The sequence below is a fragment of the Cebus imitator genome, unplaced genomic scaffold, assembly GCF_001604975.1.
Source record: "Cebus imitator isolate Cc_AM_T3 unplaced genomic scaffold, Cebus_imitator-1.0 Scaffold296, whole genome shotgun sequence".
Taxonomy (NCBI): Eukaryota; Metazoa; Chordata; class Mammalia; order Primates; family Cebidae; genus Cebus; species Cebus imitator.
In genome coordinates this window covers 709376-729238 of record NW_016107611.1, presented here as the reverse complement: position 1 = coordinate 729238, position 19863 = coordinate 709376, and the positions used below count along the sequence as shown (strand labels likewise).

Sequence of the window (19863 nt, the reverse complement as noted above, 5' to 3'; positions counted from 1 at the left end):
TGATGACTATTAAGTGATGATTTCAAACCAAAGCTCTTACCACATGTATCACATCTGAATGGTTTCTCTCGCATGTGAACAATGGAATGCCTATTAAGATTTGCTCTACTACGGAAGCTCTTACAACATATATCACATTTGAATGGTTTCTCCCCAGTATGGATTCTTTGATGTTCCTGAAGCTGGGAATCATGAATGAAGGCCTTCCCACATTCCTCACAAATATGAGGTTTCTCTCCTGTGTGTAATTTACGATGAACATAAAGTCCTGATCTACGGCTGAAGCCTTTCCCACACTGCTCACATCTGAATGGTTTCTCTCCAGTATGAATTCTCTGATGAATTTGCAGATGTGAGCTCTGATTGAATTCCTTACCACACACATCACAATTAAAGAGTTTCTCCCCCATGTGAACTCTCTGATGGATATGAAGAGCTGAGCTATAACAGAAACTCTTTCCACATTCATCACATGTATGAGACTTCTCTCTTGACTGCAATCGTTGATGAAGATCAAGGATGGAGACATCACTAAGGGATTTTTTACGCTTCCCACCCTCAGAAGGTTTCTGTCCTTTGTGAATTATAGATAGTCTGGCATTAACCTGGCAGGGCATATCATCTTGTTTGGGGAACTGAGAGCTGTTTACCGTGGAGTCTTGAAACCTGGTTAAGTCACTTGAAATTTGTTCCCAGGTTTGATGGCTCAACAGCCCTTCATGTGTTCCTTGTTCTGGAACAGTTTCCATCTCAGTTTGGATCTTGCCTCCTATAACAACACATAATTAAGAGATATGGGTAAGTAAAGCCTTTATTCAGTGTTATCAAGATTTCACACTTAGGACATGGCCTGAAATTTTAATAAATACAGGGAATGTTCAGATTGTATTTTTTTTAAAGAGAGTGTCTCCCTCTGTCACCCAGGCTGGAGTACAGGGACATGATCATGACTCACTGTAGCATTGACCTCCTGTGCTTAAGTGATCCGCCCACCTCAGCCTCCTGAGTAGCTAGGACTACAGGCACATGCTACCATGACTAGCTAATTTTTACAGTTTTTGTAGAGATGGGATCTTGCTAAGTTGCCCAAGCTGGTCTTGAACCCCTGGCCACAAGTGATACTCCCATCTTGACCTCCCAAAGTGCTGGGATTATAGGCTTGAGCCACTGTGCCCAGCCAATGTGTTTTCCAAATACACTATGGACTCTGGTTTGCATGAGACCAATTCAGAACCACACCAAGTGTCATATGTGAAATACTTGGCAGAAATAAAACCTTGCATGGTAAATTATATAACTAATAAATTATATACACAGTGAAATATGAATCAAATGTGAACTTTAAGGAGAAGCTATAACATCATCAAACCTTTGTATGTTTTAGTTTGTATCATATATCCTTATGAAATAAAGAAATTATCCTAATTCACAAAGAAGCCTGGGTGATGTCCTCAGCATCTGGGAGGCAATCTCTAGGTTCTTAAAATGTTATGCCTGAGGAGAGTATTTTTGTTTGCCTGAAGGTAGTAGGTCTAGTTGGTCACTCTAGACAGTGTAATAATATGATTTAGAATTATGGATGGCCCCACCTATGAGGAGGATGTGGTGCTCACTATGTGAGAAAGACCAACAATGTGATTTATGGTGAGGCTTTAGGTCACGTGGAATCAGTCAGTCAGGAGACTGAGACTACTTATATGGGAAAGCAATCAACCAATAATGGCTATGTAATTAATGGACAACAATCAGGAAAGCTTCCCTGATAGGCTTTCCTCCTGTCTAACCTCACACCTTAATCTTGGGGATATAATGCATCTTGTTTCCGTGGGGAGAGTACAATAAAAAGTTCTTGTTTGATACTTCCCTGGACTCTGTCTTATTTGATTTTTCTCCTAATTGTAATATGCATCTTTCCCCTCTAAAAATCCATAGCTTTAAGAATATGGAACATGAAGGGAATTTGAGGAAACCACTGAATTTGTCATTGGCATGAAGTGACAGCAGCAGTCTTCTGTGAGCTGTCACTTTTAACTTTGTAGTTGGTTAAGCTCTTCACAATACTGAATATCAAACACCTAGGAGTATTTATGTCTACATATTCAGAGTATTCCTGCACAAGAATTTTTGCAGAACATGTATAGTTCATCTAATTTTGCTGGGCTGATATGAACAATATCTTGGTTATCTGAAATAGAAAAGGATCAGAAACCTTCAGTTTTTATGGGAATCTGAAAGACTGGACCCAACAGAAATACACAAAGGGAGATGCTCCTGATGAGACAATGAAAGTGGTAAGATCACCTGGAATGAAAAGAACACCTAATGGGTCATGTCCTGGTTGGTTCCATGTGAAGTTATTGGACTGTCTCACTGAAAACAGATGGCAGAGCCGGATGCAGTGGCTCACACCTGTAATACTAGCACTTTGGGAGGCTGAGGCAGGCAGATCACCTGAGGTTGGGAGTTTGAGACCAGCCTGACTAACATGGAGAAACCCCATCCCTACTAAAAATACAAAATTAGCTGGGCATGGTGGCCTGTAATCCCAGCTACTCAGGAGGCTGAGGCAGGAGAATCGCTTGAATTCAGGAGGTGGATGTTGTGGTGAACCAAGATCATGCCATTGCAATCCAGCCTAGGCAACAAGTGTGAGACTCCATCTCAAAAAAGAAAAAAGAAATAAAGAAAGAAAACAGATGGCAGAAAAAGATTCTGTAAAGAAATAGACCTCCATGTCCATTTTCTTTCTTTCTTTCTGCTTTTTTTTTAGACAGAGTCCAGCTCTGTCACCCAGGCTGGAGTACAGTGGTGCGATCTTGACTCAGTGCAACCTCCGCCTCCCTGGTTCAAGTGATTCTCACACCTCAGCCTCCCAAGTAGCTGGGACTACAGGTGTGTGCCACCATACCTGGTTAACTTTTTGTATTTTCAGTAGAGATGTGGTTTCACTGTGTTACCCAGGATGGTCTTGATCTACTGACTTCGTGATCCACCTGTCTCAGCCTCCCAAAGTGCTAGGATTACAGGCGTGAGCCACTGCTCCTGGCCTAGACCCATTTTCAAAGTAAACGCTACAGACTTTTAGTGAACTTTAAAATAAATCCGAAACCTTCTAAAAAGCATTTTGAAAGACCAGAATAGAAATTATCACAACATTGTGACAAACAGGCAAGGTGGCATTATATGAAATGCCTGCTAAAGGTACTCGTACACATCTACATGCACAAATAATTTTCATCCTGGTTATGGTGAAAGATGTATTTCTTACTATGGCTTATGCTCATAAAATATGGAAAATCTTGGTCAAGATATTACCACACTCTGAATTAACTAAATCAATCAAATGGAAAGTTAATTTTCAATGGCTGAATCTTAGGAAACATTAGTAAGTTAGTATATACCTAGTGGTGCACATTAGTACATGGATATACTAATAAATAAATAAGCAAATCCCTGATAAATAAGAGATTTTTGAGAAGAAGAGGTAGTCTCTTTCAGGATGTTTATATTTTGAGAGGGCAGTTTCCTGATTCTTTCCAGGATATAAAGTTCACCAGTACAAAGTACAGCACTATGTCTCTATACAAAGAAAAGGAAAATTGTATGAAATCTATATTCTTTAACATGTTTAACAATTACATTTGTAAAAAATAAAGATGCAGAAATATATATCACATTACCAAACAAAGATGACTAGAAATATAGGCAACACTTGGGTGTGTGACTTATGTCACCCTTATCCTCATTCTTCCCCCTCTAGGAGAAGGACAGGGAAACCTGAGGTGGTGATGTGCAAGTAGAGACTGGAAGAGGTAAATAGGCTGCAGATGAGTAAATCTCTCAAAGGAAAGGTAGCTGGAAAGCTGGTTAGTATCTGAGACATCAGGAAATTGAAATTTTTTCCCCTTGTGTAGAAGAGCTGTTTCAGAAGTAGACATCAGAATCCTCATTCAAAAAGGTTTTTTTCGGCCAGGCATGGTGGCTCATGCCTATAATCCCAACACTTTGGGAGGCTGAGGCAGACGGATAGCCTGAGGTCAGGAATTTGAGACCAACCTGGCCAACATGGTGAAACTCTGTCTCTACTAAACAAAAAAATTAGCTAGGCATGGCGGCACACACCTGTAATTCTAGCTACTCAGGAGGCTAAGGCAGGAGAATCACTTGAATCTGGGACACAGAGGCTGCAATGAGCCGAGATGGTGCCACTGCACTCTAGCCTGTGTGACAGAGCACGACTCTGTCTCAAAAGAAAAAGAAAAGAAAAGGTTTCTTTCCACAGATGAATATGCTCCCTACAAAAAGCTCCAAGACAAGATTATCATGGCAGACGAAAGGCAGGACTAGACTGCAGTACCAACTCAGATGGACAGAACAGCGTACAGAGGTTCCCCTTGTGAATTTGACCTCTAGATTGACTGCAAGAACAAACCAGCAATCCTGAGAGGTCACACAGACCCTCTGAAGGAAGCAGACTGTTCCTGCAGGACCCTGGAGACACCCCAAATACTGTGGATGTCCCAATTGTGGAAGTGAGAAAGAGCCTCTTGTCCTGAACACATAACTTCACTGGAGAAACTGAAGGTTTTTTTGTGGCAGAAGTTTCTGACCTTAGCTGGAGTTTAGTCAATTTAGAGAGCTGAACAAGATACAGGGGTAGATGAAGCAGGAGAAAGGCCTTGGGACCTCGTTGGTTGCCAAAGCAGGCCATTCTTGCCTGGCACCACAGGGATATATCAGGAGGGTGGCCAGAGGAGCAGGGCATGGGGAATTCCACAGGGAGAAAGAAGTATCCAGCTGAACTTTGTAATAACTGAATGGGGCAAGAAGCCTCCTGCCAGAATCCAGTATGCAGACTCCATAGGCAGGGGAAGAACCAAGCCCTTTTTTTTTTTTTTTTTTTTAGCTGAGAGGTGAGTAGCCTGGGGCAAGTTCTCAAGCCCAGCTTGCCCACTGCCTGGAAACAGACTCGAGGCTATTGGTGGGAGCATGGTGGGAGTCAGAGCAGCCCTTTGGTTTGCAAGGGAGCTGGGTGAGGCCTGTGACTGCCAGCTTTCCCCTACTTCCCTGACAACCTGCATGACTCAGCAGAAGCAGCCATAATCCTCCTAGTGACACAACTCCAGTGACCTGGGAACCTCACCTCCATCCCCAGCAGCAGCCGCAGCAAGACCCACCCAAGGAGAGTTTGAGCTCAGACATGCCTAGCCCTTCCCCAACCTAATGGTCCTTCCATATCCACCCTGGTAGCTGAAGACAAAGGGCATATAATCTTGGGAGTTCTAGGGCCTCACCCACTGCTGATGCTCTCCATACTACCATAGCTGATGCTCTCTGGAAAGTGACACCTTCTGGCAGGAAGCCAACCAGCAGAAAAATAGAGCATTAAACCACCAAAGCTAAGAAACCTCACCAAGTCCATTGCATACCACCCTCCTTACCTGGCCACCTCCACTGGAACAGGCACTGGTATCTATGGCTGAGAGACCCACAGACAGTTCACATCACAGGACTCTATGCAGACAGCCCCCAGTACCAGCCCAGACCCAGGTGGACTTGCTGGGTGGCTAGACCCAGAATAGAGACAACAATCACTGCAGTTTGGACAATACATCCATAGGAAAAGGGGGAGAGTACTACATCAAGGAAACATCATGTGGAACAGAAGAATCTTAACAACAGCCTTCAGCCCTAGACCTTTTCTCTAACAGAGCCTACTCAAATGAGAAGGAAACAGAAAACCAACTCTGGTAATATGACAAAACAAGGCAATTTAATATCCACCAAAAAATCACACTAGTTTGCCAGCAATGGACCCAAACCAAGAAGAAATCCCTGATTTACCTGAACAAAAATGCAGGTTAGTTATTAAGATAATCAGGGAGGCATCAAAGAAAGATGAAGCCTAGTGCAAGAAAATCCAAAAAACAAGGATAAAATAAGTGAAGGGAGAAATATTCAAGAAAATAGATAGCCTAGAGAAAAAACAATAAAAAAAATTCAGAAAACACTGTACACAACTATAGAAATGCAAAATGCTCTAGAAAGTCTCAGCAATAGAATTGAACAAGTAGAAGAAAGAAATTCAAGGCTTGAAGACAAGTTCTTTAACCCAATCCAACAAAGACAAAGAAAAAATAATAGGAAAATATGAACAAAGCCTCCAAGGAGTCTGGGATTATGTTAAATGACTAAACATAAGAATAATTAGTGTTCCTGAGGAAGAAGAGAATTCTAAAAGCTTGGAAAACATATTTGGGGAAATAATCAAGGAAAACTTTCCCAGCCTTGCTAGAGACCTAGACATCCAAATATAAGAAGCACCAAGAACACCTGGGAAATTCATTGCAAAAAGATCGTTGCCTACACACATTGTCATCAAGTTATCCAAAGTTAAGACAAAGGGAAGAATCTTAAGAGCTGTGAGACAGAAGCACCAAGTAACCTATAAAGGAAAATCTATCAGGTTAACAGCAGATTTCTCAATAGAAACCGCACACACTAGAAAGGATTAGGGCCCTAACATTAGCCTTCTCAAACAAAACAATTATCAGGCAGGAATTTTGTATCCAGTGAAACTAAGCATCATATATGAAGGAAAGATTGTCTTTTTCAGACGAATGCTGAGAGATTTGCTACTACCAAGCCACCACTACCGAAACGGCTAAAAGTAGCTCTAAATCTTGAAACAAATCCTGGAAACATATCAAAACAGAACTTCTTTAAAGCATAAATCACACAGGACCTATAAAACAAAAATACATATTAAAAAGCAAAAACAAAAACACCAAAGTACATAGGCAACAAATAACAGAATGAATGCAACCGTACCTCACATCTCAATACTAACATTGAATGTAAATGGTCTAAATGCTCCACTTAAAAGATACAGAACCGCAGAATGGATAAGAGCTCACCAACCAACCATCTGCTGCCTTTGGGAGACTCACCTAACACATAGGACTCATATAAACTTAAAGTAAAAGGGTGGAAAAGGCATTTCATGCAAATGGACACCAAAAGCAAGCAGGGGTAGCTATTCTTATGTCAGACAAAACAAAATTTAAAGCAACAGCAGTTAAAAGAGACAAAGAGGGACATTATATAATGGTAAAAGGGCTTGTCCAACTGGAAAACATCACAATCCTAAGCATACATGCACCTAACACTGGAGCTCCCAAATTTATAAAACAATTATTAACAGACCTAAGAAATGTGGTAGACAGTAACACAATAATAGTAGGGGACTTCAATACTCCACTGATAGCACTAGACAGGTCATCAAGACAGAAAGTCAATAAAGAAACAAGGAATTTAGGGGAGAAATGCCAGATACAGGTCATGGGGAGGAAGGCAGCAAATCACACTGTCACGTGTGTACCTATGCAACAATCTTGCATGTTCTTCACATGTACCCCAAAACCTAAAATGCAATAATAAAAAAAGAAAGAAACAAGGGATTTAAACCATATTCTTAAAACAAATGAACCTAACAAATATATACAGAACATTTCATCCAACAACCACAGAATACACGTTCTATTCAATAGCACATGGAACTTTCTCCAAGATAGACCATATGATAGGCCATAAAATGAGCCTCAATTAATTTAAGAAAATTGAAATTATATCAAGCACTCTATCAGACCACAGTGGAATAAAACTGGAAATCAATTCCAAAAGGAACCTTCAAAACCCTGCACATACATGGAAATTAAATAACCTGTTCCTGAATGAGCATTGGATTAAAAATGAAATTAAGATGAAAATTAAAAAATTATTCAAACTGAACAACAATAATGACACAACCTATCAAAACCTCTGGGATACAGCTAAGGTGGTGTGAGAGGAAAGTTCATAGCCCTAAATGCCTACATCAAAAAGACTGAAAGAGCACACACTTCCATTCTAAGATCACATCTCAAGAACTAGAGAAACAAGAACAAACCAAACCCAAACCCAGGGAAGAAAGGAAAGAACCAAGATCAGAGCAGGACTAAATGAAATGAAACAACAACAACAAAAAAAATAAAAAATAAAAAAGATAAATGAAACAAAAAGCTGGTTATTTGAAAAGATATATAAAATTGATAGGCCATTAGCAAGATTAACCAAGAAAAGAAGCAAGAAAATCGAAATAACCTCACTAAGAAATGAAACAGCAAATATTACAATTGATACCACTGAAATACAAAAGATCACTCAAGGCTACTATAAACACCTTTACACACATAAACTAGAGAACCTGGAAGAGGTGGATAAATTCCTGGAAAAATGCAACGCTCCTAGCTTAAATCAGGAAGAATTAGATACTCTGAACAGACCAATAACAAGCAGCGAGATTGAAATGGTAATTTAAAAATTACATACAAAAAAAGTCCAGGACCAGACAGATTCACAGCAGAATTCTACCAGATATGACACTATTTCGCAAGATAGAGAAAGAAGGAACCCTTCCTAATTCATTCTATGAAGCCAGCATCACCCTTATACCAAAACCAGGAAAGGACATAACCAAAAAAGAAAACTAAAGACCAATAACCTTGATGATCATAGATGCTAAAATCCTTAACAAAATACTACCTAACCTAATCCAACAACATATCAAAAAGTTAATCCATCATGATCAGGTAGGTTTCATGCCAGGGATGCAGGGATGGTTTAACATACCCACGTCAATAAATGTGATACACCACATAAACAGAATTTTTTTAAAAAATCAAACAATCATCTCAATAGATGCAGAAAAAGCATTCAACAAAATCCAGCATCCTTTATGATTAACACTCTCAGGAAAATCAGCATACAAGGGACATGCCTCAATGCAATAAAAGCCATCTATAACAAACCCATAGCAAACATAATACTGAATGGGGAAAAGTTGAAATCATTGCCTCTGAGAAGTAGAAGACAAGGATGCCCACTCTTACCACTCCTCAACATAGTCCTGGAAGTCCTAGCCAAAGCAATCAGACAAGAGAAAGAAATAAAGGGCATCCACTTTGGCCGGGCACGGTGGCTCATGCCTGTAATCCCAACACTTTGGGAGGCCCACACAGGTGGATCACCTGAGGTCAGGAGTTTAAGGCCAGCCTGTCCAACATAGTAAAACCCCGTCTCTACTAAAAATACAAAAATTATCTGGGTGTGGTAGAGGATGCCTATAATCCCAGCTCTTGGAGGCTGAGGCAGGAGAATCGCTTGAACCCAGAAGGCAGGGGTTGTAGTGAGTAGAAATTGTACCACTGCACTCCAGCCTAGGCAACCAGAGCAAGACTCCATCTAAAGAAAAAAGAAAGAAAGAAAGAAAGAAAGGGTATTCAAATCAGTAAAGAAGAAGTTAAACTGTCACTGGTTGCTGATGATATGATTGTCTACCTTGAAAACCCTAACGACTCCTCCAGAAAGCTCCTAGAATTAATAAAAGAATTCAGCAAAGTTTCTGGATACAAGATTAATGTACACAAATCAGTAGCTCTTCTATACACCACCAGCAACCAAGCAGAGAATCAAATCAAGAACTCAACCCCTAATATAACAGCTGCAAAAAACAACAACAACAGCAACAACAACAAAAACTTAGGAATACACCTAACCAAAGAGTCAAAGACCTCTACAAGGAAAACTACAAAACACTACTGAAAGAAATCACAGAGACAAACAAATGGAAACACATCCTATGCTCCTGGATGGGTAGAATCAATATTGTGAAAATGACCATACTGCCAAAAACAAATTCAATGCAATCCCTATCAAAATATCACCATCATTCTTCATGGAATTAGAAAAAAAAACAATTCTAAAATTCATATGGAACCAAAAAAAAGCCCGCATAACCAAAGCAAGACTAAGCAAAAACAAAAACAAATTTGGAGACATCACACTACCTGATTTCAAACTATGCTATAAGACCATAGTCACCAAAACAGCATGGTACTAGTATAAAAATAGGCACACAGATCAATGGAACAGAATAGAGAACCCAGAAATGATCCCAAATACTTAAAACCAACTGATCTTGGACAAAGCAAACAAAAACATAAAGTGGGGAAAGGACACCCTTTTCAACAAATGGTGCTGGGATAATTGGCTAGCCACATGTAGGAAAATGAAACGGATCTTCATCTCTCACCTAATGCAAAAATCAACTCAAGATGGATTAAGGACTCTAAGACCTGAAACTATAAAAATTCTAGAAGCTAACATTGGAAAAATCCTTCTAGACATTGGCTTAGGCAAGGATTTTATAATCAAGAACCCAAAAGCAAATGCAATAAAAACAAAGATAAAGAGTTGGGACCTAATTAAACTAAAAAGCTTTTGCATGGCAAAAGGACAATCAGGAGAGTAAACAGACAACCCACAGAGTGGGAGAAAATTTTCACAATCTGTACATCTGACAAACGACTAATGTCTAGAATCTACAATGAACTCAAATAAATCAGTAAGAAAAAAACAAAGAACCCCATCAAAAAGTGGGCCAAGAACATGAATAGAGAATTCTCAAAAGAAGATAGACAGATGGCCAACAGACACATAAACAAAAAGCTCAAAATCACTAATGATCAGGGAAATGCAAATCAAAACCACAATGTGATACCACCTTACTCCTACAAGAATGACCATAATCAAAAACGCAAAAAACAGTAGATGTTTATGTGGTTGTAGTGATCAGGGAACACTTCGACACTGCTGGTGGGAATGTAAACTAGTACGGCCAATATGGGAAACAATGTGGAAATTCCTTAAAGAACTAAAAATATAACTACCATTTGATCCAGCAATCCCACTACTGGGTGTCTATCCAGAGGAAAAAAGTCATTATATGAGAAAGATGGCCAGAAAGCTTTGAGGTGAAAGAGTATTCTGGGCCGGGCAAGGTGGCTCACGCTTGTAATCCCAGCACTTTGGGAGGCTGAGGCAGGTGGACACCTGAGGTCAGGAGTTCAAGACCAGCCTGGTCAACATGGTGAAACTCTGTCTCTACTAAAAATACAAAAAAAAAAAAAAAAATAGCTTGGCGTGATGGGGCGTGCACCTGTAATCCCAGCTACTTTGGGAGGCTGAAGCAGAAGAATTGCTTGAACCCGGCAGGTGGAGGTTGCAGTGAGTGGAGATTGCGCCATTGCATTTCCGCCTGGGTGAGAAGAGCAAAACTCTGTCTCCAAAAAAAAAGTATCCTGATCAGAGAGACGAGCAAGTAAGGGCTCTGAGGCAAAAGCTTCAGTAGTAGACAGAACAATGATTCATAAAAAATGCCCACATCCAGTCCCCAAGACCTATGAACATGTTATATTATACAGCAAGGGGGACAGGCATTGCGGATGCAATTAAGGCCACTAATCAGCTAACCAGAAAGTGAGAAGGTCATTGTGGATCACCCAGAGGTAACCAGTACAATCACAAGGAACCTGAAAGGCAGGAACGGAGGCATAAGAAGAGTGGCAGAGTGAGCCTGACTATGGAAGAAGGGTCAGAAATGCAAACTAACCGCCTTAAAAGGTGGAGGAAGGAAAACAAGAGCCAAGGAGTGTGGACAGTGCCTAGAGACTGATAAAGCAAAATCAAGGTCTCCCCCTAAGAGCATCCGGAAAGAAACAAAGCCCTACAGACACCTTGATAATTGCCCAGTGAGATGTGTCAGACTTCAGGACTAAAGAACAGAAAGATAGTGTTTGTTGTTTAGTCCACTAAATGTGTGGTCATTGGTTACTACAACAGGCAATACAGTGTCCTTGGCAGGTCAGAGAAACGGCAGGGAGGACAATGTGACTGGAAAGACAGGGCAAGAAGGAGAGGACAGGAAATGTCGTCAGAGAGGCGGTGGGGGACGAAGAACGGATCACATGGTCTCTAAAAGGCACTTAAAACACTTGTAACTTAAGTAAACATAAGAAGCCAGAAAGGCTTTAGAGCCAAGGAATGGCAATCTGACTTAGTTTTCCTAAGGATCACTTTGGCTGCCATGAGGAAAACAGATGTCAGGATGGGAAAAGTGGGAGCAGGGCAACAAGCCAAAAGTCAGCTGTAAAAATCCAGGAAGAAGGTTTGGCCATTTAGACCAGGGCAACAGAGTTGGGCAACAGACAGAGGCAAAACAGACAGGAGAGTCACGTACAAGGACACACAGTTGCTTGCTTCTTACCTAAATTCCCTTCTCTTTGGGTTGCTGTCTCCACCATCCAGAATTTTTCTTCCCTGGGGAAGTGGAAAGTATCTCTGTGGAGTAGTTGATACCCTGTGAACATGCAAAGTCATATGCTTAAGGCCAACATATCCTAGGGAAAAAAATCTAAGTAAAACTTACTAGAAACTTAGGTTCCCAATGCATACTCAAATTTGAACACTCTAGGATACAAAACCACTCCTGGGCCTGACATTCCCTTACAAAGGTTGCCTGTCCTCACCCACTAAGAGCACGTTCCTGAAATTCTCCAGCATCACATCTCGATACAGCTTCCTCTGGGCAGGGTCCAGCAGTCCCAGCTCCTCCTCGGTGAAGACCACAGCCACGTCCTTGAAGGTCACTGCCTCCTATAGCATCAAACATATGCAACTTCAAACTCATGGCCAATGATTACTGAGAGAGGGGTGGCACTGAGCAGACAGAGGGGAAGGACAAGAAGCTGTTTTGAATCTTAAGAGACATACGTCAACGTGCAGATTTCCTTTTTTTTCTTTTTTTTTTTTTTTGAGACAGAGTCCTGCTCCGTTGCCCAGCTGGAGTGCAGTGGCATGATCTTGGCTCATTGCAACTTCCACCTCTAGGGTTCAAGTGATCCTCCCGCCTCAGCTTCCCAGGTAGCTGGGATTATAGGTGCCCACTACTATGTCTGGTTAATTTTTATATTTGTAGTAGAGATGGGATTTCACCACATTGGCCAGGCTGGTCTTGAACTTCTGACCTCAGGTGATCTGCCTGCCTTAGCCTCCCAAAGTGCTGGGATTATAGGCATGAGTCACCCTGCCTGGCCAACTTATAGATTTCCTACTCATTCTGTCTGTATCCTGACAATGACTGATTTTCCTGAGCTCCACCAGAAGTGCAATGATGGAAAATACCTCCTATACGTTTACTTTGTGCACTTACTGTCCTTTTAAGTAACCCTTTAGGACTCTAAATGCAGCATCTTGGGCTACACGTATACAGGTTTCAATGAATCTTGCCAATTGTCCTAGCAACATTTAGCAATTCAGTCCCAGTCTTGTTTGATAATTCCCATTGTTCTCTCTCATACTTGAACCCTGAATGTTATCATTTTTCTTTAATATCTGCCACCAAACTAACAAGCGTGTGGTAACCTGTGTGGAACAGCTATGCAGTACATCTTCTGTACTCTCAAGGCATAAACTATATACATTAATTGAAGCATTGAATGTCATGATCTGCAGCCAGTGTGCCTAAGAGCACATCCCAAGGCTCTGTACCTTCCTGGTCACATGACCTTGAACAAGTTCACCTATTTACTCCCTCTCTCTTTAATAATTCTCATATTATAGTTTTTTCAATTATTAAACAAGGAAATATATGGAGCACTGGAAAAGTTGATCAGTACAGACTAAATACCTAATAAGCATTAGTTTTAAAAAATTATTATCATCATTGTTGCCATCTATTTTATCTCATTTCATATCTGCATAGTATTCCAAAGAATTGATAATCTATTTTTATCTACTCTAAATAATCTTTAATTTTACATATGCTCATTAATACCAATCCTGAAAAAAAAAAACATTTTAGGTAGATTTTACTCCTGTTTGATTATTTAAAATAATCTTAAATGAAAATCAAAATGTCAATAAATAGGCATGTTTAAAATTGTGATCATATAACATCAGATGTCAATTTTTTACCAAACTCTAAACTTTCAAGGGGCTACATGTATACTGATTTGTCTTACCATAACCAAGAGCAGGTTATCAATTTTCCCATGATTTTGGTAATCATATTAGGAAAAATTTAACAGTCTCACTTATTTGATTATAAATAATACCATCACCTTTTCAAACATTTATTGGCCAACTCAATTTCTCCTTTAAACTTGCCTTAATGACCTTTATTCATATTCCTTTGGATTTTTTTTTTCTATTCTGTACGTAAGATTCTTATTTTGGATTTTGTCTTTTTCAGATATACATGTAGTGAATATTTTCACTCTAGGCTGTTACGTTTTCTGGTAACATCGTGCGAGGTATCCTTCACCATACTGAATGTAAAGACTTTCTATAATGACTATGGTTATCCCTGTCCTTGGGTGCCTGGAGCACTGGGTGCAACTGAGTAGGTGTCAATTCAGGAAGAAAGAAGGTCACCCCAAAATAGGGCCTGAAAGGAGCAGTGCCACCTGTGGACTCTGGCTCTCGGGTTGGCACAACACAACAGGCTGTAACTACTTAAACTGCTTTTTCACACAATGATTATTGGAGGTGTTCACAGAGGAAGACCTAGATTCTGTTTCTCCCATGCCATATCTCTGTTGTTCTCCCTAAGTCTTCCCAAGACTGAAAAAAACATGTGAGAATATGAGTAGTGAGATTAAATACAGCCGGGTGCGGTGGCTCACACCTGTAATCCCAGCACTTTGGGAGGCTGAGGTGGGCAGATCACCTGAGAGCAGACATTTGAGACCAACCTGGCCAAATGGTGAAACCCCGTCTCTACTAAAAATACAAAAATTAGCCAGGTGTGGTGGTGTGTGCCTGTAGTCCCAGCTACCTGGGAGGCTGAGGCAGGACAATCACTTGAACCCGGGAGGCAGAGGTTGTAGTGAGCTGAAATCAGGCCACTGCATTCCAACCTCAGCAACAAAGCAAGACTACGTCTCAAAAGAAAAAAGAAATTTTAACAGCAAGAGAGGCAAACTCTACTCACCTTCAACGTGGTCATTTTTCTTCCTGTATCAGGGAATACGCAGAGTCCTGAGTGATGCAGTCTGAGGGAAAGAAGAATCCTGCCTCAAAAGTACCAGGGAAAGCAGAAAAAGAGACATGAAAGTGTGGCCAGTGATGCCGTCGCCAACACAAATGCGTATCGTAAATTAACACATGAATATTCACAACAGCATTATTCATAGTAGCCCAAAACTGTACACAAACAAATGCCCTCCTTTGCATACATGGATAGACAAATTGTGGCCCATCCATAGAATGGAATCTTATTCGGAAATTAAAAAGGATGAAGTACCGACTCATGCTACAACACGTATGAACTTTGGAAACATGATGCTACGTGGAAGAAGCCAGTTACATAAGAAGGCCCACATATTGCATGATCCTATTTCTATGACATTCCAGAGTAGGCAAGTGTACATAATAAGAAAGTAGGTAGGTGGTCTCTGCATATTTGAGGTGAGAAAGAGGATTAACTATGATTGGGTACAAGGAGACTTAACAAGGAATGAAAATGATTTAAACTGAATTATGGTGATGTTTATTCCATTCCTCAAAGTTCCTAAAAATCATTGAAGTGTACACACGAAATGGGTAGATTCTATGATACACAGAATACAACTCAATAAAGTTGGACAAAGTATTGGTAATTGTTAATCCACATGCCGTTTAACTTAATAAGACTGTATTCTGGATCTACACTGATAGAATATTTATAGTTGAATGAATGAATGAATAAGCAAATGAAAGAGGAGGGGAAGCTCACCTTTATAGTAGAATGCCCACTAATAAACGTATTTCTCCATAAAAAAATGTATTTAACTAAAGGATTAGGAAGTGTATCTTGAGAGCAACTTGAATCTGTGTTCCTGGGGTAAAAAAAAAAAAAAAATTCAAAATAAGTTTACAGTGCAGAAATCTGACAAACTTGACTTTGGCCAAGTGAACAAAGTTAAGATCACCAATGAAGTGACAAACTGACATACGGCCCCTGTTATGTTGCAGTAAGAAATTTACCCCTGTGGGCTGGCCGAGGTGGCTCATGTCCGTAATCCCAGCACTTTGGGAGGCCAGTGCAGGTGGATCACCTGAGGTTAGGAGTTTGAGACCAGCGTGGCCAACATGGTGAAACCCCATCTCTACTAAAAATACAAAAATTAGCTGGGCATGGCGACAGGCACCTATAATCCCAGCTACTTGGGAGGCTATGGCAGGAGAATAGCTTAAATCCAGGGGGTGGAGGTTGCAGAGAACCAAGATCGTGCCACGCACTCCAACCTGGGCGACAAGAGTGAAACTCTGTCTCAAAAAGAAAAGAAAAGAAAAGAGATTTACCACTTCTGTGGTATTCCCGCAAAAAATGCATAATTTGAAGCTAAACATGAAATACATCAGAAAAACTCCAAATGAACATCTTTGACCAAAATAACTTCATCTATACTCTTCAAAAAATAACAAGGATAAAATATCAAGAATAAAAAAGATGAAAACTATGCTATCTTTCAAGATTAAAGAAGGCTAGAAAAACATGACAACTGACAGCAATACATGAGATTGGACTTTGAATGGGGTGAGGGGTGGAGTATGGGGTGGGGGATAGGTATAGTTACAAAGGCTTCAATTAAAAAGCAGAACAAAATTAAATCTGGAACTGTAGATTAGATGACATGTTATCTAATATGTTTTCTAGCATTAATAGATGCCACAATTAGCTATTGGTAATAGTTTTTAGTAGGAATATAATATAGATAACAGTATTATGTAATATAATATCTAATGCTATGTAGTATTTTATGTGACACCCTATAACCAGCACTTCCTAAGCACCTCTTACCAAGACACCCCATGATTACCCTGGTATGTGTGCTTCCTTGCCGCAGAAAATTATAGTCAGTTGTCTCTGATTACAGGTATGTTCTTGATAGTATTTTGCTGATGTGCATCAACAAACCAAATGGCAAAATTGGGTAAAGAGTAAATGAAAGCTTCTAATATTACACTGTTTTTGCCACTTTTCTATAGGTTTCAAATGATATGAAAATAAAGTGTTAAAATATCAGTAAGCATTAATAGTAATAATAATAATGGATGAACGTGACATCATATGGCAGTTTCACTAGTTATTTCTCTCTCTTGATGGTATTTGGAAATGTCCATAGTTAAATACCTAAGAAAAACCATTTTAAAATATTTTAAAATGTTAAAATATTTATAAATAAATATACAAGTATACACAAAGGAAGATGAAGAAGAAATGCATTAGAAGCTGAACGGTTACTTTTTTCTATTTTTTTTTTTGAGATGGAGTCTCGCTCTGTCGCCTAGGCTGGAGTGCAATGGCGCCATCTCTGCTCACTGCAACTTCTGCCTCCCGGGTTCAAGCGATTCTCCTGCCTCACGCTCCTGGGTAGCTGAGATTACAGGCGCATGCCACCATGCCCGGCTAATTTTTTATATTTATAGTACAGACGGGGTTTCACTGTGTTAGCCACGATGGTCTCAATATCCTAACCTGGTGATCTGCCCGCCTCGGCCTCCCAAAGTGCTGGGATAACAGGTGTGAGCCACTGTGCCCGGCCTTTTTTTTTTTTTTTTTTTTTTTTTTTTTTTTTTTTTTTTTTTTTTGAGACGGAGTCTTGCTCTTCTGCCCAGGCTAGAGTGCAGTGGCACGATCTCGGCTCACTTCAACTTCCGCCTCCCGGGTTCAAGCAATTATCCTGCCTCAGCCTCCCGAGTAGCTGGGATTGCAAGCGCCCACCACCGCACCCAGCTAATTTTTATGTTTTTAGTAAAGACGGGGTTTAACCATCTTGGCCAGGCTGGTCTCGAACTCCTAACCTCGTGATCCACCCGCTTCGGCCTCCCAAAGTGCTGGGATTACAGGCGTGAGCGCCTGTCCCAACAGTTGCTATTTCAAAATATTGGACTCGCCGATAATTAAAATGGTTTTTTCTAGTCATAGCAGTTCTCTAATTTCTGAGTGCTCCACAACGATATGGATCTATAACAACGATACAAATTTGTAATAAGTGAGACAAAATGGTTGACAAAACTTTTAAAAACTCAAAGAAAAGTCCAAGCCCAATAAGCTTTGCTCTTCGGGTCCCTTCAATCAAGTCCTAACTTGCTTTCCCCATCTGAGTCCAGCTCATGTCTCAACAGGAACATACTCAAGAGATGATCAACTCATAATCTGACCCGGGCTGCCTAAATTCCAACTCCAGCTCCACCTCTCAGTAGCTGGTGCTTATGCGCCATGTGTCTCATTCCCATCTTTAAAACAGAGAAAAGCAGTGCCTTTCCACAGTGCCAACGTGTGGTGTAATGTACTTTTTTGCATAAAGCTCTTAGAATGAAGTAACCAGTTCAGTCTTACTTATTATCAACACCCATGCCCAGGGACACATCCTATACACTCGGTTGAGGTGAGCATCTCTGTCAAAGAAAAGAGCCAAAAGCCACTCACGTAGAGCTTTGCCCTCAGAAGCCAGGAAGTCCCTCCCTGCAGCTCTTTTGGAAAGATCGGGCTGGGGAAGGAGAAGGCTGTGAAACACCCTGACCGCGTCGCCGTCCCCCTAAGAGTTAAATGCTCCTCTCCCTTTCTGGAAGTCGACGCAACACTCGCCTTCCTAAAAAAGAGGTCGGAAGGCGTCCGGGATCATCAGGTCCCAACCACTGGAGTGGTTGGACTCCACGTCCCCTGCAGGGATCAGGGAGGGAGAAGAGCCGGTGCCCCTGCAGCTGGTGCTCTGACCCCACCCGGGGACCTGACAGACTTCGTGGGAAATTAACAACAGACCACCAGTCACCAAGTGGCAGGGGCTGCTTTAAGGCTTTCATTTGTGTTACCTCTTCCAGTTCCCAAAACGATTCTATTAGGATGGTCCTAAAGTGCCCATTTTAAAGAACAGTAACGGGAGACCCAAGGACATTAGGTAACATCCCAACGTTATACTGTGAGGAACTGGCCACGCGCGAGGGGTGCAAGGAGGCGGAGTGGGCAGCTCAGAGCCCCGAAAACACTGAAACCAGGCGAGACGCGACCCGACCAAGTCCCAAACACCCCGGGGACGACGCGAGGACAGCCCAAAGCCCAAGAAGGCTCCACTGACGAGAACGAAAACAGCGGCCCTCGCCCGCCAAACCTCTGCTCTCCCACGAAGTTTTTTTTTTTTTTTTTTTTTTTGCTAATTCGATCACCAGTTCGTTGAGGATCCAAAGCGTAGGTTCAGGAAATTCAGAAGGGTCCCGCGGAACTGATGCAAACTACCAGCAACAAAACTGCAGCAACCTCACAGTCCCGGAGCGGAAGTGCCCACAACTCCACTGGAGTGGTTGGACTCCACGTCCCAGAATTCCCGAGCCAAACTGACCGTGACAACCCCAAGCGCGTGGACTACATTTCCCAGAATTCCGTAGGATCCGCCTGTCAGTGCCCAAACTGACCGCGACTCCACTGAGCGTCTGGACTACATTTCCCAGAAATCCCCAGATTCGCCTGCCGGAGCCAAACTGACCACTACCCCACTGAGCATCTGGACTACCATTCTCCAGAATTGGGCCTGTATCCTCCTCCGGGAGCCAGTGTTTGCGACTCCACCGAGCTATGGATTACACTCCTCCGATTCCTGGAGGAAAAACGCCCAAATTCTCAGTCTTCAGGGGGAAGCATTGCCACTCCGGGTGCCCACGGGGAACAAATCTCATAGCCACGAACTCCTGGTGGGGAATGTGAACTGTTATTCTGAGAGTCGTCCTTCTCTCTCGCTGGTTCAGGACAGAAAATATTGAATAGACAGGAATTCCTGAAGTCTAAACGCCTCCAGTGATTACAGGAGTGTTAATTGGAAAGGGAACAAGCGAGAAGACACAATCTTCGAGGAGTTAAGTTTTGCTAATCTAATGGTAAGGAATGGTATTTAAATGTAGTTTTTTTTTTTTTTTTTTTTTTTTTTTTTTTTTTTTTTTTTTTTT

General features: G+C 41.2%; 1 protein-coding gene across 1 annotated transcript in view; it reads right to left on the bottom strand.

Moving 5' to 3' along the window:
• ZNF225 (zinc finger protein 225) overlaps nucleotides 1-19863 on the bottom strand; it is a 28662-nt gene that overhangs the window by 1800 nt on the left and 6999 nt on the right. The window contains exons 2-5 of the mRNA XM_037729186.1: nucleotides 14873-14955; nucleotides 12408-12534; nucleotides 12146-12238; nucleotides 1-769 (exon numbers count right to left, since the gene is read on the bottom strand). The exon at nucleotides 1-769 is cut by the window's left edge and continues 1800 nt beyond it. Of these exons, the coding sequence (XP_037585114.1) occupies nucleotides 1-769; nucleotides 12146-12238; nucleotides 12408-12534; nucleotides 14873-14955 (1072 nt within the window). The remainder of the gene's footprint in view (nucleotides 770-12145; nucleotides 12239-12407; nucleotides 12535-14872; nucleotides 14956-19863) is intronic.